Source organism: Melitaea cinxia, chromosome 29 (assembly GCF_905220565.1).
Source record: "Melitaea cinxia chromosome 29, ilMelCinx1.1, whole genome shotgun sequence".
Taxonomy (NCBI): Eukaryota; Metazoa; Arthropoda; class Insecta; order Lepidoptera; family Nymphalidae; genus Melitaea; species Melitaea cinxia.
The window spans coordinates 6,962,228-6,986,521 of NC_059422.1; the positions used below are offsets into that span (position 1 = coordinate 6,962,228).

At 34.3% G+C, this 24,294-nt stretch overlaps 1 protein-coding gene across 1 annotated transcript in view; it reads left to right on the top strand.

Moving 5' to 3' along the window:
* LOC123667949 (zinc transporter foi) overlaps window positions 1-23,287 on the top strand; it is a 48,182-nt gene extending 24,895 nt beyond the window's left edge. Inside the window, exons 2-7 of the mRNA XM_045601778.1 lie at window positions 17,961-18,444; window positions 19,060-20,126; window positions 20,696-20,832; window positions 21,022-21,102; window positions 21,591-21,778; window positions 22,174-23,287. Of these exons, the coding sequence (XP_045457734.1) occupies window positions 18,028-18,444; window positions 19,060-20,126; window positions 20,696-20,832; window positions 21,022-21,102; window positions 21,591-21,778; window positions 22,174-22,314 (2,031 nt within the window). The 5' untranslated portion in view covers window positions 17,961-18,027 and the 3' untranslated portion in view covers window positions 22,315-23,287. The remainder of the gene's footprint in view (window positions 1-17,960; window positions 18,445-19,059; window positions 20,127-20,695; window positions 20,833-21,021; window positions 21,103-21,590; window positions 21,779-22,173) is intronic.
* Window positions 23,288-24,294: the final 1,007 nt, after the last annotated feature.

The window sequence follows — 24,294 nt, forward strand, 5'->3', positions numbered from 1 at the left end:
CCCATAGTCACCACGCTGGGCAGGCGGGTTGATGACCGCAGTATTGGCTTTGTCGCACCGAAGACGCTGCTGCCCGTCTTTGGCCTTTGTATTTCAAAGCCAGCAGTTGGATAGTTATCCCGCCATCGGTCGGCTTCTTAAGTTCCAAGATGGTTGTGGAACCTTGTTATCCCTTAGTCGCCTCTTACGACACCCACGGGAAGAGAGGGGGTGGCTAAATTCTTTAGTGCCGCAGCCACACAGCACAGCAAGCGTAAGCATAAAATAATATTTGCTACTGGTCTAGCTGTTAAAATCTTATGGGTCTCCCTACCGTGCCTCGAAGAGCACGAAAAGATGTTGTCTGGGTGGTTATCACAAATACTAGGGAAATTATCCGTTAACCCACTGGGTGCAGTGTGGATTTAGCTTTAAACGGTCTCGACATTAGGTAACCTAGGCTATCGACAAATCCGCGTATAACTAAGAAGACCAATGGCTTGTCCAAATAGTAGAATAATTTAATTTAATGAACGGAAAGAAAATAATCCCGATTTTTATTTTTCTTATCAAAACTTGTGTTGTTAAATCGGCGATACTATTATGTAAAATTAAGCAATTAACGATGACCATGCAATCGTCTTGCGATTCTGTCTTTTATCTCAATGACATCTTGTTAAATCTACGGTTTTGTTATCTGAAGTTAAGCAATTAACGATAACCGTGAAATCGTAGCGTTACCACGTAACATGTCTATTGCAAATGGCTTACTAATTGTCCGATAGGATAAATAAGCCTAATAAACTACCGCCTAAAAGAATTTAATTGTAAGACTGATATTTTAGTAAACCGATTGATTACATAACGTATCTATTTTTTTTTTTTCGCTTGGTATCGTTCGTGAATTGCGAATGGAGGGAATATTTGTACAATTATGCCATCTATTGCTGTCTTTTTTTATATATAACTAGGTCGGCAAACAAGCATACGGCTCACATGATGGTAAGCGTAAGCGATTACCGTAGCTTATAGACGACTGCGACACCAGAAGCATCGCAAGCGCGTTGCCGACCCTATCCCCATTTCCCCCCAGGATTGTCTCAAGTATATGCATATAAAATCAGTAATTTACTTAAGAAAGACAACATATTACTAATATTACAAGCTATTTTAGGGTTGATTTCTGTAGTTATGGATAAACTTTATCCATAACTACAGAAATGGCATTAGGACCTGTTTCTCCTCATTAATTTAATTACAACTTTTAAATTCATATTTGCGAAATATCCCATAAATATAGTGAAATTCAATGGTGAAAAAGAAAAACATAATATGATAAACTTTAATGTATTTGATACCGACATCCGTTAAATAGCGATATCCAAAATCGGTTAAACAGGGCCTTAATGAGCTAGTGTAGTTAATACATACCATACTTAACGAAAATTTTTAAATATCATATTTTAGATTTCATACAGATTACAAATATCTTGTGGTAAGACATAATGTCCTCAGGACCTCAGATAATGTAAGAGACCTTAGAAGGATATTAGATAAATGCTGTTTTTTTATTGTTGACAGGAAATACTTTGATTTTTAATTTTGTTTTAAAAAAAATTAAATTATTTTTCTTTTTTTTTTAAACTTTCCAAAGATACGCATTTATAATGCCAAATTAATGAATTAAACTTTAATCGCGCAACGAATTAATATAATAATGATCGTGAATAATCAGATCCCATTCGGTTATAATGAACTAAGGAAGAATGAATTCTTTGAATGAATTTTATAATTATAAGATATTTTTCATAATTATTGCCCGTGAAATCGTCAAGGTCACGGAATCACGCTCACACAATCTTTATATAATTTATTGTATATTGTGTAATTTGTCTGTGTGTGTTTGTGTATATTTAAAATTGATAGTTAATCTGTGATGATGATGACCGATGTTTAATGTGAAAGAAAATTGCGAATTTATTGTCAGTTTTTTGCTGCTATCTGTTACATTAGAAATAGGGTCATACAGAAAAAAAATTGCGTGCGTACAAAGTACACATGTCAGAAGTGAAACTTCTTTGGCAAACTAATTTTAAAAAAAGAGTTGAAAAAAAAGCCACTGTCACGCGGTGTTCGCCGGCGGTCATCCATCCAAGTACTGACCGCGCCCGCGACATTGCTTGTCTTCGGTGATCGGGCGACAACCGGTGTATTCAACGTGGTATGGACGTTTAAAAACTCGTGACTCGTGACGCCGTGACGCGTTTTATCCGTAAAAATTTTACCGCTCATACGCCTAAAGAAGTTTCACTTCAATAACATTTTATTAATATAAAATATTAATAAAAATTCGTCCTCAGTCGAATGACCCTGTGTCCAGAAACACACAACACAAACACGGACGCCCAGACACCGACAAACATCTGCTTAACCTATTAAAACATTTCTCAAAAGTAATACGAGAAATGAACGATTTCCACGCTAGCGCTACCTCAACATTTTACAAGGTAATCCGTAACAAACAGACTGACAAAACAGACATAACTTACGAATTGAATTTGTTTAAACCGTATGAAATAAGAAATAAATAAATTTTGACCTAAATTTTTTTTTAATGTAAGTAATATATCCACGGGCTTATAATGCCCGTGCCTTTGTCATTCCATATTTTCTTTTTTGTTTAAACATGCATCGGTACTTCACTGCAACTTTAGAAAACTTAATAGCCTTAGAATCTCTAAAAATCGACACGAGTCCACTGACCAAGACTATTTATACATATTGTTTTTTTTTTGTTTTTTTTAATAGTTATTATTTTTATTATATGACCTAAATGTTTTTGCTACCATGCCTATATCCGTGATGCAAAACAACTGACTTCATCATTTTGTTAAATATATGTAGATGTATGAACATTTAGTGGCTGTACCGATATTAATGAGTTTTTTTTTTGTATTTATAAAGTGGTACTTATCAGGTGGTCCCATCTGAGCGAGATCTGATAAGTAGTTCTTAATTTATACCTAACTAGCTGACCTGGCGAACTTTGTACCGCCTTATATTTTTTTAAATATAATATTTAAATATATCAAAATAAAATATAGCCTATCTTTCAAGTTGTATCAAATTACACACGGTGTGCAAATTCGATTAAAATCGGTTAAGTAGTTTAGGAGTCCTTCGTGGACAAACAACGAAACGCGTAATTTTTATAATTATATTATTAAGACGTATTTAAATATTAGTTTTTGAGGTAAATTGAAGTCGGTTTTTTTTTTCGTTTGCGAGCAAACACAATTATATTCTCAAATGCCTCCTACGTACAGACATCAGTTACAGTTTTATTATAGCTAAAGATATAATCGACTTCACATAAAATAAGTGTATGCATTTGAAACATTCCACGCGCATGACCTTCGTAGAGGATTTTAACATCGTTCTTTTTCCTTACAAGTTACACGTCATGTCAATGATGATACAACCATGTAGACATATTAACTCTTTGTCAATTTATGTTTTTCCTCTCAGAGGCAAGTTGTGAATTTATGTGGTTTACTTTGGTATGTTATATTTAGATTAGTATAGGACTATAACGCTTATTAAGTTTTATATAGACTTATGAGTTTTGTATTATTCTAAGTATATCGAGTTTTATTCAATTATTACTACTTGATTATATTCTCAATCCACCAAACCGCAGTGGAACAGCGTGGTAGATTAAGCTCTGGAGATTCTGTAAAGAAGAATCGACGATATACCTCGCTATTACTCTTCTAAAAAAATTAACTGTTTTAATATAAAATTGGTAAAACATGAAATACAAAAATTATGTATAATTTTGGTCGGTGGAATCACGTCTGCATTAGGGATACTAAGATAGAATAATTAGTTCTCTTAATGTAAGCTGCAGTAGTGTAACAAGTAAACGATCAGTAATAAAACTAGAAATCGGAATAACAAAAGCACGGGCACTATAAGCCTGTGGACATAACTTTATATATATAAAAAAAAAAAGAAAAAAAAAAACATGAAATACAGCGTCACTAAATCCACTCTTCTATATCATTTGTGTTTTAATTGCGAATAATAATCTTAACTACTAATGTCTTTATAACACGAACTTTAAATTTATTCTAAGACAATTGTAAATTTGTTTGACACGTACAAACACAGGTCAAGGAAACGACAAAAGAGCCATGTCTGCGTCATAGTCTGTGAAACGTAACGCGAACGTCGTTAGTTCCGTACTAACGACGGTTATCGCGGCAGATAGCTTATCGTTTCGTTGCGTACTGCGAGCGCGTCTCGCGAGTCGCGCGTTCTAATTTTAAAATCTTCGTATTACGAACGACGTTCATAATTATATTTACGTAAGTAGATTAAAACCTCTTTTGTGGATTTTCTTTTTTATTTATTTTTTATTTTTAGCATCAGTGTTAATCATTATATTTCGTATTACGAACGTCGTCTATATATATCAGTAGATTAGAAACCTCATTAGTAATTTTTTTTTTGTAAATTTTAAATTTAACATCTGTGCAAATCGTGATATTTCGTATAACGAACGACGCTTATGCACATAAGTAAATTTGAAACCTCTAGTTTTTTAACCGACTTCCAAAAAAGGAGGAGGTTCTCAATTCGACTGTATTTTTTTTTTTTTTTTTTTTTTTTTTTTTTTTTTTTTTTTTTTTTTTATGTATGTTACATCAGAACTTTTGACCGGGTAGACCGATTTCGACAAATTTTGTTTTAATCGAAAGGTTTTGTGTGCCAATTGGTCCCATTTAAATTTATTTGAGATCTAACAACTACTTTTCGAGTTATATCTAATAATGCGTTTTTACTTAACGCTTTTTTCGTCGACCTACGTTGTATTATACCACATAACTTTCTACTGGATGTACCGATTTTGATAATTCTTTTTTTGTTGGAAAGGGGATATCCTTAGTTTGGTACCGTGATAAGGAAACCAGGATCTGATGATGGGATCCTAGGGAAATCGAGGGAAAATCTCGAAAATCCGCAATAACTTTTTACTGGGTGTACCGATTTTGATAATTTTTAATTTAATCGAAAGCTAATGTTTATCATGTGGTCACATATAAATTTTACCGAGATCTGATAACTGTTTTTTGAGTAATCTTTGATAACGCGTTGTTACTTGACTATTTTTTCGTCGATCTACGTTGTATTACTCGTCGATGTAATTGAAGTCGGTTTTTTTTTCGTTTGCGAGCAAACACAATTATTATTTAGACTGTGCCAAGTGGTTACAATAGTGTGCTATTGGGCGGTTTTTTATTAGTAACGATGCTCGTAAATGTTCTTATACTTTTTTTTTTTTACTTTTAACGGCAAAGGTTATTTTTTATTTGATTTGTGACGACGCTATTTTGAACGTTTTTTTTTTTTGTTACCGCAAAGCAGGTATTTTATTTGTGTTCAAACGACGCTTATTTTTTAATTTATCGTGGCAAAGGTTGTAATTGTTATTACTGTTTATATATTATGTATATACTTGGCAGTATATAAACCGTAACGTAATGATAAAACGCTAATTTGTACACTGATAATTTTTATTCTTCAGTTAGGTATTTATGTTTTCATTGCACATGTTTACATATAAAGTGTACTTTATGTAGGTTAAGTAACGTTGTTCTGTGTTTAATAATGGCGTTTCGTTCTTGAGGCGATTAAAAACAATTTATTTGTTTATCGTATTTTTTTATAAATTTAAATAGGTACGGAACCGTACACAACCGTGTACAGCAATTGTTTTATGTACTCGTATGTCTTTGTGTATGTGTTTGTGACGTGTTGTATGAAGTTTATTATGCGTGGTACGTTTTGTATTCTCGATTGAAATGTGGGTATTATGCAATTGTTTTGCATTAGTTGAACGAAGCGGTTTTATTGAGATTCCATTTTTAAAATAGTTTTATTTGCTTCGGTTAGATTGGTACGTTTTATTTTTAAATGAATATTAGGTTACGTGAATCATTATTTAAGGCCATTTTTATTTAAATAACATTATAGAGACGTAACAAAATGCGTTTGCTACTTTTTTTCTTTGATAAATAATAACTTAAGGCTATTAAACTTGATAATATAACTAATTAATGTGGAGCAATAAAATAATCTATTATTGTATTGAAGCGAAACGTAGATGAAACCGCAGTAAATTCTAAGTCTAAAAGTAATCTTTTGTAGGCAATATACAATATTTACATCTATAAAAATGTTTAAAAAACTTTTTTTACATTCTAGTAATAAATATATAATTATTATATGGACTATTTATATGTTAAATTGTTTTTTTAATATGAAGATAAAGATATGTAAAGTACCTATTTGTCTGCTTATACTTAATTGTTAATTAGCTAAATCTGCAGTTGTTTCACTTACGTAAGCTATTCGTGCAAGTTACGAGACGAGATACGTATACCTAATTAATCTGGCGTGCTTCCGTTTAGGGCCATGTAAAAAAATAATCTATTATTATATATTATTAATTTATTACTACAATTATTACATCAATAATATAAAAATAAAGTCCATACGAATTCTTCCACACTAAAACATATGCAAAATAACTAACTCATTTTTAATAAAAAAAAAAAAAACAAACGCATATTCACAAAGTACGAAACACAAACAAAAAAAAAATAAAAGTCATCAAAAATACATCGCATCGCGGACGGCAAGCGAGCAAAAAGACACGGCATCTCGTGTGTCGAATTCCTTCAAGGGATACGTTGAAACAAAACAATCTCGTAACCATCACATCTCGATTCCTGGTAATTTATTTAAGCTTAGTGTTGAGGTTCTGATACAATCCTTTTTTTTTTAAGTATAACACGCTAGCTGTGGTTTGCGGTTTCACACGCTTCGTTATATAGCCTATAGCCTTCCTAGCTAAATGGATCGTACACAAAAATAATTTTTCATTTTTTTTTATAACATACACATATGGTCGTCTGTTCCTATGGTAAGGAACTTAATGTTTGTGTTATTGGTAACAGCCAACTGTAATAACTATTTTTTTATATGTATACATATAAATAATTCATATATAAATATATAAATACAAATATTATGTGCTGTGTGGTTACGGCACTAAAGAATTTAGCCACCCCCTCTCTTCCCGTGGGTGTCGTAAGAGGCGATTAAGGGATAACAAGGTTCCACAACCACCTTGGAACTTAAGAAGCCGACCGATGGCGGGATAACCATCCAACTGCTGGCTTTGAAATACACAGGCCGAAGACGGGCAGCAGCGTCCGGTGTGACAAAGCCTGTACTGCGGTCACCAACCCGCCTGCCCAGCGTGGTGACTATGGGCAAAACACATGAGTTCACGTTATTTTTGACGTAAACTTGTGGAGGCCTATGTCCAGCAGTGGACTGTATAGGCTGTAATGATGATGATGAAATATTACACCCAGAATCGAACTCGCCACCCGCGAAACAGAAAGCAGGGCAACTACAAACTGTGCCAACGGGCTCCCACTTCTGGGTATAGGTCTCTCTCCCGTGTTACTTACTTACTTCAGCCCATCGCTTTCCCGTGTAGGAGAGTAAAAAAGGCATCTAGAATAAAAAAACAACTATTGAAACAAAGTAATAATAATAATAAACGCCTTACACTCAACGGCCTCCAGTAGCATTTCCTCCTGTTTCGGGGGGACCACGACAAACATCTGTACGACCAATTCAATAGTTTGCCGTGAGCGAGGATCGAACCAGCGACAACCGCAACCGGCACTTGTCCTCGATCGCCGCGCCGACACGTCGTCTAAGTAAAGTCATGTGATTAAGCTAGTTTCGTGTTTACGATTCGTTATAACGGATTGCGCCGTAATGTTTCTCGTTAGATAGCCGTTATCAACACTAAAGATAAGCGACCGACTGATATGATAATTGATAACGTACATGAAACTATGTTGTTGTAATTGAAAGAAAGAAATTCGTTTGTTCTAAATAATAATTGTGTTTAGAACTAAACTTGAAAACTATAAAAACCGACAACAATTACATCGACAAGTAATACAATGTGGGTAGTCGATAAAATAGTCCAATCAAATGAGCATTATTAGCGATAATTCAAAAAGTACGTTTTTGAATATCATATCAAAAATTGACCGCTGCAGCGGGGATCGAACCCGCGTCTCCGACTGACCGTGTCGGCGCTCTAGCCAATAAAGCTATGGAACGATGTAGCTAGATCGGAATTTTTGATATGATGATTTTTATATTCGGTTTAAGCGAACCGTGGCGCCGTCTATAGTGAGTTCTTTACAGAGACCCGTAACTATTCAAAGTTTCATATTACAATGAAAATCTTTGACAGGAGACGACACCATGCTATTTTTAATATGTACGATTTTATTTTTGTTTTACCCACACATTATGAATTCTAAACATTTTTGAATATCATATCAAAAATTGACCGCTCCAGCGCAATTTTTAACACAAAAATAAAATCTTACATATCAAAAAGTACATTTCAGATCTCGGTCAAATTTAAATGAGACCTCATCACAAGCGCCAGCTTTATATATATTAGCGATTAAAGAAAATATTCAAAATCGATCCACCCAGAAAAAAGATATAAGAACACACAAAAAATACAGTCAAAAACTCCTCTTTTTTTTCGAAATTGGTTAAATAGACAAATAATCTAATAATCCATCTTTGATTTTCGTATTACTTTGCCTCAGCTCAATTTCGTAAGCCCACGCCCAGCTGTGAGACATTTATAAGCTATAATATACTAATTCTATTAATCGCAGGGCCTGTTTCATCGGGTTTGGAATAAGTTTATCCTGCACTTAAGTTACGGATAGACTTAAACAGCAGGAGGTAGCAAGAGGCCATTAGGACCTGTTTTCCCTTAAGGTACTAGAACTTTTAGGTTCACAACTGCGAATAGAATATATCTTATAATCTTATAAAAAAATAAAAGGCGACGCGTTGGCGCAATGGTCACAGAACTGGCTTGTGGCGGTTGCGCTGGCAGTTGCGAGTTCGAGCTCCGCACATGACAAACGTGTGTATTGGCCATACTGGTGTCCGGGTGTTTGTGCAGTCCTTGTGGAGCTCCCCACCGTGCCCCGGAGAGCACGTTAAGCCGTTGGTCCCGGTTGCTATCATGTACACCTGAGCGATCGTTACTCAAGTAAGGAATACATCCGCCAACCCGCATTGGAGCAGCGTTGTGGATTAAGCTCTGATCCTTCTCTTACATGGTGAAAAAGATCTATGTCCAGCAGTGGAATATTACAGGCTGAAGTGCGAAGCGTTATGAAAAAGTATAACATAAAACTTTAATATATCGGATACCGTTATCTGTCAAATAGCGTTATCCACAACCGATAAAATAGGCCCTTAATGTATATTATTAAATGTTTGTGTGTTTTTATTAAAGTTCAAAGTAAATCGATTACACACCAAACTTTGCAAACATTTTGCGAACCTTCACTTCCGCTGTTTACTCGCGATTACGACGGACTCCTGATAAAAATGTGTATTTGTGCCACTGACCTGTCGACGCGTGTTATTTATACCGATTGATGGTTTAGCGTGATTCTTGTGAACTCAGTTATGATCAGTAATAAATAGATCAGCTATTAATAATACAAAAAAGTATTATTAATAATTAATTTTCTTAATAAAATAAAAAAATAATAACTTGAATATTAATAATTTACCTATATTATAATATATTTGATTATTCCAATTTTCTATAAGATACATATAACCGAATCTTTTTTATATATTGTTTATTTTTTATTTTTTATTTATATTCTGTAATAGGAAAAAAAAACACATAATAATAATAATCAGTTATGAATTTTTTTAATTAAATTTTGTTAAATATTTTGTAAATGCGTGGAATAAAAGGCTTTTTTTATTTATTTTATTTATTAATTAATTATCTAACTATTAAATTAATTAACAGGCTTTAAAAATTGAGGTTTCATTTCGACTAAATAGCACTATTTGTGCGTGTCACCTCATAAATTTTACTGGGTGTATCGATTTTGATGATTCTCACCACTCATCAGATCTCACTTAAATTTAAATATTTCCGCATGACAACTAGACTAACACGACACTATCAAATAAAAAAAAAGAATCGTCAAAATCGTTACACCGAATAAAATTTTAAACGCTAACACATAAAAATACAAACGAATCGAGAACCTCCACCTTTGTTAAAGTCGGTTAAAAACTGTATAAAATGTCCCGTTAGTTCCTAAAAATAGTAGACGCGAGTGAAGCAAAACGGTTTATCTAGTTCATTTCTATTTTAGTATTGAAGCCTCTTGAAACTTGTATGTGATTCCGTTATTGGCTGCCGACGCTCAGTCACGCGATTTTGTACCGACGGCGACGTCGCGGTTTAAAGGTCGCAGGTTCGAACTTTCATTTATAAATAAGCCTCTGTTTCTATTTTTACTGCAAGCCAAAGGTTACTTTTATGTGTAGTTGTTAACTTTCACAAAGAAATCGCGAATGTTTTGTAATGTAATTTAGGGATTTACTCGTAATGTAAAATTAAGTAGATACTAAGGAAAATTCGGGCACCCGTCGTCATTTAATTATGGATTTAGGTTTTCGTAGAACGCAGAAATTAAGCCTTCCTTATAAATAAAAAATAAATGTGTAAAGTAATTTATTAATAATTGTGTTTGCTCGCAAACGAAAAAAAACCGACTTCAATTACATCGAAGAGTAATACAACGGAGATCGACGAAAAAATAGTCCAGTAACTACGCGTTATCAAAGATTACTCAAAAAGTAGTTATCAGATCTCGATAAAATTTATATGTGACCACATAGTAAACATCAGCTTTCGATTAATTTAAAATTTATCAAAATCGGTACACCCAGTAAAAAGTTATTGCGGATTTTCAAGAGTTTCCCTAGATTTCTCTGGGATCCCATCATCAGATCCTGGTTTCTTTATCATGGTACCAAACTAGGGATATCCCCTTTCTAACAAAAAAAGGATTATCAAAATCGGTACATCCAGTAGAAAGTTATTCGGTGACGTAGGTCGACGAAAAAAGCGTCAAGTAAAAACGCATTATTAGATATAACTCGAAAAGTAGTTGTTAGATCTCAAATGAATTTAAATGGGACCAATTGACACACACCACCTTTCGATTAAAAAAAAATTGTCGAAATCGGTCCACCCGGACAAAAGTTCTGATGTAACATACATAAAAAATAATTGTGTTTGCTCGCAAACGAAAAAAAACCGACTTCAATTACATCGACGAGTAATACAACGTAGATCGACGAAAAAATAGTCAAGTAACTACGCGTTATCAAAGATTACTCAAAAAGTAGTTATCAGATCTCAATGAAATTTATATGTGACCACATGACAAACATCAGCTTTCGATTAAATTAAAAATTATTAAAATCGGTACACCCAGTAAAAAGTTATTGCGGATTTTCAAGAATTTCCATCAAATTCTCTGGGATCCTATCATCAGATCCTGGTTTCCTTATCATGATACCAAACTAGGGATATCTCCTTTCCAACAAAAAAAGTATTATTAAAATCGGTACATCCAGTAGAAAGTTATGCGGTATAATACAACGTAGGTCGACGAAAAAAGCGTCAAGTAAAAACGCATTATTAGATATAGCTCGAAAAGTTGTTGTTATATCTCAAATAAATTTAAATGGGACCAATTGGCACATACCACCTTTCGATTAAAAGAAAATTTGTCGAAATCGCTCCACCCAGTCAAAAGTTCTGATGTAACATACATAAAAAAAAAAAAAAAAAAAAACAGTCGAATTGAGAACCTCCTCCTTTTTTGGAAGTCGGTTAAAAAACAGTCGAATTGAGAACCTCCTCCTTTTTTGAAGTCGGTTAAAAAACTGGCTGTGCCCTGCGACTTCGTCCGCGTGGAATTTGACAAAATAGTTATTGTTTATTTCGCAGAGATATAAATTAAAAAAAAAAAAATAGCCTAAGTTACTCCTTATTACATCAGCTATCTAAACAGCATTAAACGTCTCTCGGACATCTGTCCGTACATATTTTACTACACGATAAGTAGTCACCAACATATGAAATACTAAAACCTTCCCCGAAACACGCTGCATCTTATGGTATAAGTATTATTCCGATCGGTTCAGTAGTTTTTGCTGTATAACCGAACAAAAAAAAAACCGGCTCTCCATTTATTAGTATAGAATATATCCTTAAATAGCTGTACTATTTCAACATACAAATTTACGAGATCAATATTTGCCTGTGGCCATTATTTTTTTATTAACAATACTTAAGTTCATCCGCTGACCAATTATCGGCTGTAAGCAATCGATTGGAGACGGGTTTGTTTCACTTACGTATTTTTTTAAAATTGTATTACATATAAAGGGCTTTTAATAGGCTATATTTTAACGCGAAAAAATAGAAAAGCTAAAATCATGTAGTCTTATTTGTAGTACTTAAAAATTATTATTATATTTTTTTTTATGTCACTAGGTCGGCTAACAAGCGTACGGCTCACCTGATGGTAAGCGATTACCGTAGCTTATAGACACCTGCAACACCAGAAGCATCGCAAGCGCGTTGCCAACCCAATCCCCAATCCCCCCCAGGAGCTCTGGTCACCTTACTCACCAACAGGAACACAATACTGCTTGAAAACAGTATTATTTAGCTGTGGTCTTCCGTAAGGTCTAGGTACTACCCCAGTCGGGCTGCTCCATATTTTGAGCAGGAAATTCCTGCTGTGCCCTACCACAGTTAAATATATTTCTATATAAATAAAATGGTGAAGTATGTCGTTGTTAATCACGAAAATACAGAGATATATGTTACAATTGAGTTTATCGTATATAATATTAATGCGCTAAGGTTAAGATGTTTGCCTCCCTTTTTAGAAAAAACCTAACAATTACTCCACGTAAATTATATATCATTTTATAGATAATTGCCTGCTCTAGCGGCATCAACAACTAAAAAAAAATACTATTGCTTTTGTTTTTCTAAATTAATTAATTATTAAAATTATATACACAGATATACATTGAGACACCATACAGCAATGCTGCCATCTGACGGCTTTAATTTTTCAATTTTTTTTTGTATTTCAAATTAACTCACGTTTAATTTTTTTTTTTTTTTTTTTTGTAATTTTGTAGTGATAAAATTATTATTCTTATTTAGTGCGAATTATTCGCACGGGTAATGCTAGTAAGTTTTATTTATCACATTTCATTTAATATAAAGTTTTTAAAATTGTAAGATACAGCGATGCTTATAAGCACTATGTGTTCAGTGATGTGTATGTACTTCTAAACATAGTTTGTTTTTGCTTGCATAGATATTTTTGATAATTATATCAAAGGATATATAAAGGATTTGATAATTATATATATTACATTATTATAGAAAAATAAACAAAAAGACTAATTGGCGGATAGTTATAAACAAGAAAACAAAAAAAAAAAAATAATAGTTAAATATCAGTAGAAAATATAATAACTGTGGTATATATAACAAAACGTACTAATGTGGCCTAATCACCGGCATATTTACAATTTAACATCAAATGTAAAACAACTACTGGAACAAGATTATTATTACAATTATAAACCACTGTTCGATCAATAAACTCCTAATAGATTTTAAACGTCTAGTAAAAGTATCATAATTGTCATAATCATTTTCCAATTGCGTAGGTACTATTAAAACTATAAGCTTATTACAAAAATAATATTCAGCTATACTGATTGATCATCGGAACACGATTGGAACACTATTATGCGTTTTTCGGTAAGATAGAATCGCTCGGTACCAATTGGAACGGATCTGTACCGTTCCGAAGTACAGTCATCTTGGTTGGTAAGTGGAACGAGGTCAGCGCGAGATGCACTCGCCATTATGGGTACTTGATGAACCCTATTGTGATTTTATTATGATAATTACCCGAATTCGAAAAAGGAGGTATTCAATTGCATTTTTTATGTGTGTCACCTCATAACATTTTACTGGGTGTACAGATTTTGATGATTCTTTTTGCAATCGGAGGCAGGTGCTTATCGTGTGATACCATTTGAGGTGTACCAATTTTGATATCTAGTGCTTGTCGTGTGGTTTGAGTTAGATTAGTTTGAGTTAGATCTGACGAGTACATTATTAGTTATACTCGCTCTTTAAAAAAACTTAATATTTAAAACCCATAACAACCATAAATTATTAAAACTCCGTCATATATATCCGATTTATCTTTATCTTTTATTCAATCTTGTAAAATCTAAACGTACCTGCAGAGTGGATATGAGAGTAATATGCTTTGACAAGTTTTTCGTCGACCTACCCACGATATCCCCATGCCCTAATTTACGATAAATTGCATGGATGAAACCGAAAGACGCGGGCAGTGCTCAGCATATATTTCATTTATTACGTTAACTAGTTGTACTCCGCGATTTCACTCGTCTTAATTTGAGGAAAATACGTATTTAATCTAAATAAGGCTGTATAGCCTATAATAAGGCTATATAATACAACCTTCCTCGATAAATAGATTATACAAAACAAAAAGAATTTTTCAATTCGAACCAGTGGTTCCTAAGTTATCGCGTGTAAACAAACGAACTCTACAGCTTTATAATATTTACATTTATTTCCAATACCAAATAGAACTTGCTATTTTAAAAATGTCAGTAAATCTCAAAACATCCTTTTTTTACTATCAACACGGTCAATGTTAAATATTTCTAAAAAAAAATGTTCATTAAAATCGGTTCAGTGAATCCGTTGTGAGTCGAAGCAGATAGCTAATTAGTATAAAGACATGTTGCCACAGAGGTCGCTCGTGAGGGTCAGGAGATGACACTGGTTCGATAAACAATGGCCGTCAGTCAGATGATGGTCAATCAGGTGCCTGTAATCTTAAATTGGAATTGAAATAAAATGAAAACATTTATCTCACCATAAGGTGATTCACACACTTGAGGTACTCCAAAAATAATATCATATATGAAAAAAAAAACAGTAAAAAAAAAACACAAAATAAAATCCGAAAAAGTTGTTTCATTATAATCAGTTAATTCGCGTCAACGTTACATCTTAACATTAGGGTAAATTACAAACTTAGGTAATGTACCCAGTGTTATCAGCAACCTTAACTTAATCACAATTTTTAAGTTTAGTTCTAATGTCTCGCTAGACCTTACCTTACAATTACATCCTCGGCTTTATTCAAATATAACAATAAATAAAATAATGTCTTTAGTGTGGCCGAGGGAAACAAAAAGCTGGAGGAAAAAAAAAACTCGGAATTGATACTGATACGCTTATAGGGTGACCTAAAGAATTTCGTTCGTAATATTCATATACTGCCAGAAAGATGAAAGAAAGTGGTCGCTAGTGATAGACAATACTTTGAATGAAATGTTTTTGTTCCTTATAATTTAAAATACATTTTTTATTTTGTAAAAGAAACAGCGAGAACCTATTCAAGGTCCTAATTATTTTTCTTCTTGTAAACACTGTCCAGAAAATAACTTATATAAAAATGAATTACCATTTTGTCGGTGTCGTCCGGAAGTTATGCTCGTACATACGTTTCGATAACTTCTTCGATAACTTTCTTTACATAGGTTTATTTCAATTACTCCTAAAAATTTTATTATCATATTAATAACACAAGCTCTCATATAATTTTCTTTATTATTTAGTCAATTTTCTAATATTACACCCCAATGTAGGCCATATTAATTTTTACTAATTATGTCAGCTATTTTCTGTTCATATTTTAACATCAATTAGGACAATATCTATACGTTATACACATCTATATTAATATTATAAAGCCGATAGCTTGTTTGTTTGTTTAAACGTGCTAATCTCAGGAACAACTGGTTCGAACTGAAAAATTCTTTTTGTGTTGGACAGATCATTTCCTGATGAAGTCTTGAATAGGCTATTTTATTCCTCAAATTGACGCGTGCGAGATCACGAGGCACAATTTTGTTTGTACACACTTATCCCGGATCCCGGAAAGATGAACTAAAGTGCCTATTGTCCCTGCGGCTCGAACCCTGCTAATGGCACACATTTGTATAACACATACTAATGTGTGTGTAGTCTGGGCGTTTGTGCTTGTGTCTTGATTGCTGGATTTGAACTCGTAGGACAGTCAAGCGTCAGGTTTTTTCAAATGAATATTAAATTTCAGTTAGTGCTATCGATTATTTGTCGTCATTGAACGTAATGCAAGAATTATGAGACACGCGAGTATAATGACTAAGAAGCGAGACAGCAATACAAGTGATCTTGCTGTCTCTTTCCATCCAAACGATACAAACGATACTTGTGTTTGTTCTCAAACTAAAAAACCGACTTCAGTTAAAAGCAAAAAACTTAGCTATAGTAATCGGCCGCTATCTATATACCCATAACAAGCATTAGGTTGAAACATAAGATTTTTATATGTATATTAATTTATCTTGTATATAAAAATCTTGTTTCACAATGTTAGTTACCATATTCCTCTGAAACAGCTGGAACGATTTTCATGAAATTTTGTGTGCATATCGGTTAGGCCTGAGAATCGGCCAACGTCTATTTTTCATACCCCTATGTAATAAGAGGGAGATGAAAGAGGTTGATAACGAATATGGTATAAAAAGGTTTGTGAGGTCGACTAGTTTTATTATATTTATATTTGTATCGACAAGTATACAACACACATTATTACGGATATCTTGAAAAATAAAACTACACGACAGATCTCGCTCAAACAGTAGGACCAGCACTACAAAAACTAGCTTCCAAATAAAAATAAGAATCATCAAAATCGCTACACCCACTAAAAAGTTATGATGTAACACAAAGAAAACTACAGTCGAATTGAGAACTACCTTCTTTTTTTAAGTGAAATTGTGATTTGAAACTGGACTAAACTAAAATACGTCACGATTAAAAAAAACAAACACATAAATGTGTAGGATAGAACGAGATAGAATACATTACATTTTATTTTATATTCTCGTTGAAACAATCTTTCTAAGGCTACTTTTTAGCTTTTCAGAAGTTTAACTTCTGCCGTGTGTGTAGGAACATTAAGGGGCTACACTACCTCAGCTCGAATTCAAATTTCACCCGTACTAAAACACATGAGAATTGAGAGCGCTTGGTTGTTCATCGCGCGAATTATATGTATTTTCTCCCCACAAACATTACCAATAGTTATTTTTTTAAAAACGCAACATATAAAATGTTCTTCATACTTATTTCAATTACCATGCTTAATCTCAAGTCCATAACTTCTATATTTACTGAGATATTAAGGTTTTAATACAAAAATAGAGGTAACTTTGCGATATTTTTTTTATATCGAGAAAATTTTATGGAATCATGTTTTCGAAACATATGAAAGATAGTTTATGTCCTGAAATTTACCATACATAAATTTCAAACTTAAATATTCAGTACTTTGGAAGATATGGATATCCTGCCACACTCTTAAATGATTCTTATTTTCTTCTATATAGAGATAAAAGTCATTCTCAAATGACCCTAAAGGTGAACATGAGATTATAAAAAACCGATGGCAGCATTTTAAATGAACAAGTAGGTAAAGAGATTTAAAGAATCTTGTTCAAGAGATACGCTAAGTAGCAAAGTTTAAGTAGTTCTTAAACTTTGCTGTGTTCTTGCCACGTCGAATTTATTCAAATTGGGTAAATCTGCTAAAACAGTAAACAATTTTCTTTACTATAAATCTTACAGCGAATTTATTTGTAAAACATTATACTATAATACAGCTTACTAAAGATAAGGTCAAAATATTCCTACTCCAGAAATGTTATTTTATATCGGACTGTCACTTGCAAGACATTATCCTTAGCAGTCTAATTAAAAATAAAGTCATATAATCGATCGTTCCACGAATAGATAGCGACAATTAACGTATATTTCCATTTGTCAACAGATTCGTCGAGATATGATCAACCAATCCTGACGGCGCACACCCATGAAGTAAATTGAGACCAATCAAAATGTCTCATCACATCGTAACAGTTTGTATGTTCTGCCTCTTGTGCGCAGCCCACACTTGCACATCCCATGTAGACGTAATAAGCGATATTCACATATATGAACCAGCGATAAAGGTAGCAATAGAACCCGGCGTCAACAATCATGAAAAAAGGAAGTTAGAGTCGGAAATGCGATACCAGAATCGTCTGCAGAAGATAAGGCAGAGGAGAGAGGTCAGGAATATTAATCCTGAAGCGTACGTTGAGCAGATATTCAGACTGTATGGTGATGTTGAAACCATGACTATGAATATGACGGGCTTCAATAAGATGTTGGAAGGTCTAGACTTCCACAAGTTGACTGAAGGTGGTCTGCAAAAGATAGAAAAGAAGGAGTACATTTATGGACATAACGAGCCCAAGGAAGAAGTTGTCAATGTAAGTTTGGTACGCTTTTCGTTTTAATTTAACTGTAGTTACGTAATTGTAGCAATTGATGGTAATGAAAATCTGTTTATAATCTGCTTATATGATATGGCTTCTGAACGTAACTTTAAAGTAATATAATATAATGTATTTATATTTTTCGAAACTATTTACAACTACACGTACCTAGTATTTAAGAATTGTTTAAGATAATTAAATAAAATATGCTTATTTTAAACTGAATAAACTGTTTAGCCCAAAAAAGTACATTTTCCAAAAAAAAAAAATCGATTCCATTGTGCACGGTATCCCAATATTTAATTTATAAAACTTTTGAGTATCCTATCTTAGTCAAGGTAAAAAATTATCTAGCCTGTATTGGATTATTTGGTTCGTACCAAATATTTGTGCTAGTAGAAGTATTTTTGGATAAGTTTATTTTGATAAATTTGCCAAGCCCAATATCTGTAAGCTGCAGTAGTGTTCCAAATAAACGATCAGTAAAAAAATAAAAATCGGAATAACAAAAGCATGGGCATTAAAAAAAAACAAAAAAAGCCTAATATCTGATGATTTTGAATTTGCTAATTTACAAAAAAAAAATATTCATCAAACATTTCCCAACAGTGCGTCAGCAGTGCGGAACTCGTCACAACAGTCAACACGTGGCTAAAACCACACGACCACGGCCACGATCACAACGATCACAATTCAGAAAACCTTATATCCGAAGAAACTTTTCAAACTATTTGTCCTATTCTATTATACCAAAAACTAGCCAATTCGTCTATAGAAAGGTACGGCTGCGTCAAAGAAACGTATCTACCAAGTAGGAGTAGAGAAATTAAACACGTTGAGAAAGAAAACGCGTATTCAAAGAATATGTTCGCCGTTTGGCTTTACTCGTGTCTAAGTATAACAGCTATTAGCGCCTGCGGATTATTAGGTGTTGCTGTAATCCCTATTATGCATAAGACTTATTATAATCACATTTTACAATTCTTGGTAGCGTTAGCCGTGGGCACATTATGTGGAGATGCCTTATTGCATTTAATGCCTCACGCCATGAGTCCCTTAGAGGATGATCATGATGACCACGCCCTAGAAACAAGGGCGTCCCATGACGATGGGATGTGGAAGGGATTAGCCGCTATGCTCGGTGTAGTATTCTTCTATTTCATGGAAAAGGGTCTAACAGTTGTGGTCGAATGGCGCAAGCGTCGCCAAAAGTTAGAAGATGACAAACTACCCTCCAGAGTTCGAGTCCTAAAAGATGAAACAGTGGGAGGCTGTTCGGGTGGATCGAAAGCGCCAATAACGAACACGACATCGAATTCTCTAGTGAAGATCTTCAAAAGGGATGAAAAGGGCGACCCTACAACAAAAACGTGCAAACATAAATATTCTGAATACCCATATTGTTACGATGAGATTGATACTGATACGCATGACGATCATCATCTAAGGGACGGTTTGCCTCCAAGTCCTAAAGCGACAAAGAATCACAATAACTCGGTGAGTGTTGTCTCATCGAACGCCTTGAACCCTGAGGGTAAGGAAAACGAACCCAGTGCAAAAGATTGGCTCCTTAAAGGTGAGTCTACACCAGCGGTGGTCGAGATGAACAATATCAAGCATAAGGAAGATGGTGCCAAGGATATGAAGGACGGTGACAGCTATACCGTTATATTGAGGTTAGTTTGACTATTATTTTATACCAATAATATGGTGAATAAGTGTACAATCTAGTTGATCCAGGTGATGGTAAGCGGTTACCGTAGTCTGTAGACGCACGAATTGACTGACTGACTGAACTGTAACACAAAAAACATCACTATTGCTTTCTCAGCCATAGTTACCTTACTCAACAATAAAGTTTGCGGGTTCGATTACCGCTCTGGATGGATGTATTTCTACAAATATTTCTTTGGATAAAACAACATAAATATTCCGGTTTGGATGTCTATCTGGTCTGGGAATGGGTCTCCTTATCGTCATGTATCGTAGAGCACCTTAAGCTGTCGGTCCCGATTGCTATCACGTACACCTGATAGAGATCGTTGCTCATAATGGTAGGATATATAGTCAACCTGCAGTGGAACAGTATGGTTGATAAGCTCCGATTCCTTCTAACTTATTACTTAGCATTGGGTTATTATAGGCTGAATATTACAGGTCGAATCGTGTGTTTTGAATGTAAGCCCATGGCTTTATAGGCCATGTTTGATCGATGAGTCTTAATAGGCGTTATTTTCCCCCACAGGGAGCACTCACGCGCCCACCACGGTCACTCGCACGCTCACGGCCACGTTCACGCGCCCCCTTCGTCTTTATCTTCGGTGGCATGGATGGTCATCATGGGGGACGGTCTACACAACTTCACAGACGGGATGGCTATCGGTGAGTACGAGAAGTAAAAATTAAATTTGACTATGTTTACTAAATACTAAATTTTAACCCTTCTCCTCTGTTATAGGGTAAAAATTTTGCCCAACTTTAAATTTTTTTTTTTTGGATGTTCTAGAAAAACACAGTACATATAACCTTTATCTTTAAAAAACGTATGTAATAATTACAATTACCTTCCAGGTGCCGCCTTCGCGTCAAACATAGCCGGTGGCTTCTCCACGGCGATCGCTGTTCTGTGTCACGAGCTACCACATGAATTGGGTATGTTATATTTTATGATACATAAAAAAAACTCTTAAACTATGCGTCTAAATTGATATTTAAAGTAAAGTTTATCTTCATTAATGGTGTTGATAACACTGACCCACAGAAAAAATTACTCTGTACCTTTAACCAGGCCCATCTAGGGTTATTCGGGGCCCGTTTGGTCCCAACACATAAATAAATTTCAAAAAACCTCTAAAAGTGACTAAACAAGCTTACGGCTCACCTAATGGTAAGCGATTACCGTAGCTTATAGACGTCTGGTACCAGAGATATCGTAAGCGCGTTGCTGACCCAACCCCCGGTCAAGAGCTCTGGTCACCTTACCCAGCACAGGAACACAACACTGCTAGAAAGCAGTATTATTTAGCTGTGATCTTCTGTAAGGTCGAGGTTTCCCAGTCGGGCTGCCCCAGATATTAAGAAGGATATTTCCTGCTGCTACATCAGTTTAATTTTAAAAATCTCTCTGTTCTTATCTCCAGGTGACTTCGCAGTGCTCCTAAAAGCGGGTATGTCAGTGAAGCGTGCCGTGTGCTACAACGTGCTGTCGTCGGCGCTGTGCCTGGCGGGCATGGTGTGCGGCGTGCTGGCGGGTCACGCTCCAACCGCCACGCGCTGGCTGTTCGCCGCCGCGGCCGGCATGTTCCTGTACATCGCGCTCGTCGATATGGTGGGTACTTGAACGCCTCCGAGGAGACTGTACTTTCGCATTCGCATTCAGCTTGTAACACCCCGCCGCTGGAGCTTAAACCATCATGCAGCTCCACTGCGAGTGGCGGGTATGTCTGTGCTTTTCCGTCACATAATGAAAAATATGGGAAGCGCTTTCTCTTAAACCTCTTTATACAAAACGTAACTGGTCATGAGTGAAAGAGAGAAAGAAAATGTGTGTTCGAAGCTCTTTCTCGCTCCGTTCGCCTCGCCCGATAACACTTTACGTAACACTCGTCACGCATTCACCAGCTTACTTACTTAGAAGTTTCACTTCAATAAAAAAAATCTTGATTTGTTCTATAGTATATCCCTAGTATAGTCATAAATTAATTATTAATATATCTCTTACAGATGCCAGAACTAAGTACTTCACACAGCAAAGAGGGTACTTTGTGCCAATGCCTGCTACAGCTGATGGGATTGGCGACCGGGATAGGCATAATGCTGGTCATAGCACTGTATGAACACGACTTGAAAAACTTATTCGGTTAAGCAGTGAAAACTCAGTGGGTAACGTTAACGACCAAGTGTAAAAAGTGTAGACATAAGTGTAAACAGGAAAGTGTAAGTGTAGGCAGAAGTGTAAGTGGGGAAGTGTTGTAAAAACGGTCATATTGATCGTCAATTGAAACAGTTGTGATTTAGGTAAAGCTCAAATTGATTATTTTCTTAAGCGTTAATATTTCTGCTATGATGATTTGTGAGGTATATTTTCATGTGTTGCACGTGTCAAAGTATATAACTAGACTACTTAAACTAGACTCTATATATTCTTTGTACAAAATTGGAAAATAAAAATCTTGTGTGTGTGTGTGATACGTACTTGGAGTGTGCTCTTTAAGAGCGATTATCGATATTTGAAAATATATTCATCTAAAACGTCACTCCTCAGCGTCACTGCTCAGAGTTATCGTTTCACATCATTCACTTACCATTCATCTTTGATACTTCCAGTCCTTATATCGGCCATTCAAGTATTACGTAAGCAGAATTTTAGTAATTTTAACCCCCTTGTTAGCGAATCCCCTTGCCCCCCTATGCTCATAAACATTGGTATATATATTTTTAATCTATTCCAAAATAATAAATAAATATTGCGGACGTAACCGCCCCTAGCCTGCCCTGAATCTAGACCTCCCGGACCTCATGTCATCAAAAATAAGCAAATAAAGGATCTCCCCACCCCCTCTCAGTGTTTACCTAATACTTGAATGACCCCTAAGAAAGTTCCTTATCAAACATAAAATGTATACATTAATATATTTTTTTATAACAAATGAAAATCATCCATACAAATTATCAAAGTGAATATTTGTAACTCGAATACGCTGCTATACTTCCTTACCGTATCTACTTAAAGATTTACTTAATTTTTAAAACAATTAAATTGTTTAAGTTACTATTAATGTATGTGTAAGCCGTTACAATAAATATATTGCTTAGCTTCGTAATTATACGTTGAAAATTGTGTATTAATATTTGTCTACCCTCAATTTTGTATATCATATAGGTAAATTCATTTCCTTGAATATTTTTGATTATTTTAATAGTTCATTTATGATTATAGTGATTTCTCTTAAAAAGTGGAAAGTTGGTTTCAGTATAAATTATGAAATAGATTAAATTAATAGTTGCTGAAAATTCGTGCAAGTAAAAAGCAACAAATAAAGCATTTAAACCTAATGAATAATAAAATGAGACTTTTTTGAATGAGTTTATATTTTACAATTTACAATTTAAGTGGCACAGTACAAGGTGATAACCCTTGTTGTGTTGACAGTAGGCACCGCTGGCTGTAAATGCACCTAAATTTTATTTATTTAAATTGAAATTTATGGGAATTTGGTTGAAAATTAAGTACCTATTTTTTTTACATAATTTGAATGATAATTATGTAATTCACTAGTCATATGTATATTAAATCAATTTAATAAAATTGCATACAGATAATATTCCAGTAAAAGTTTAAACAGTTCCAAAAACTTTTAAAAACTAAAAAATTTTTGACAAAATGTCCGAACGTCAGTCATAACTATTGATTGTGGCTGCAGGAGACTGCTGGTGGTATATAAGTTATTTTATTCAACTTGCACAGTGATCATAAATAATAAAAAAGAATTATTCCCAAATGATATCCATCACTCTTTTCTATACTTTGAATATATAAATATAAGGTGATATTAGTTCGCAAAACTAACGTAACTCTGGCATTATGCTGGCCATAACTGCCTCTTAACATCCATCCTAGTATTTACACTAATCTTTTTTAACAGTTAATCCGATTATTAAAAACTACGGAGTTTATTCGATAAATATCCAGTAAAATGATTTTACCTATATGTTAGAGTTCCCGATTTTTGAGTTTGGTTTTATTTGACAATTTGGTAATTGGTCAAATAATTTTATTAGTATGTGGGAAGATTTAATTTTCAAGTAATGCGCATCGGTTATTTAAAAATACCTTCTAAAAAT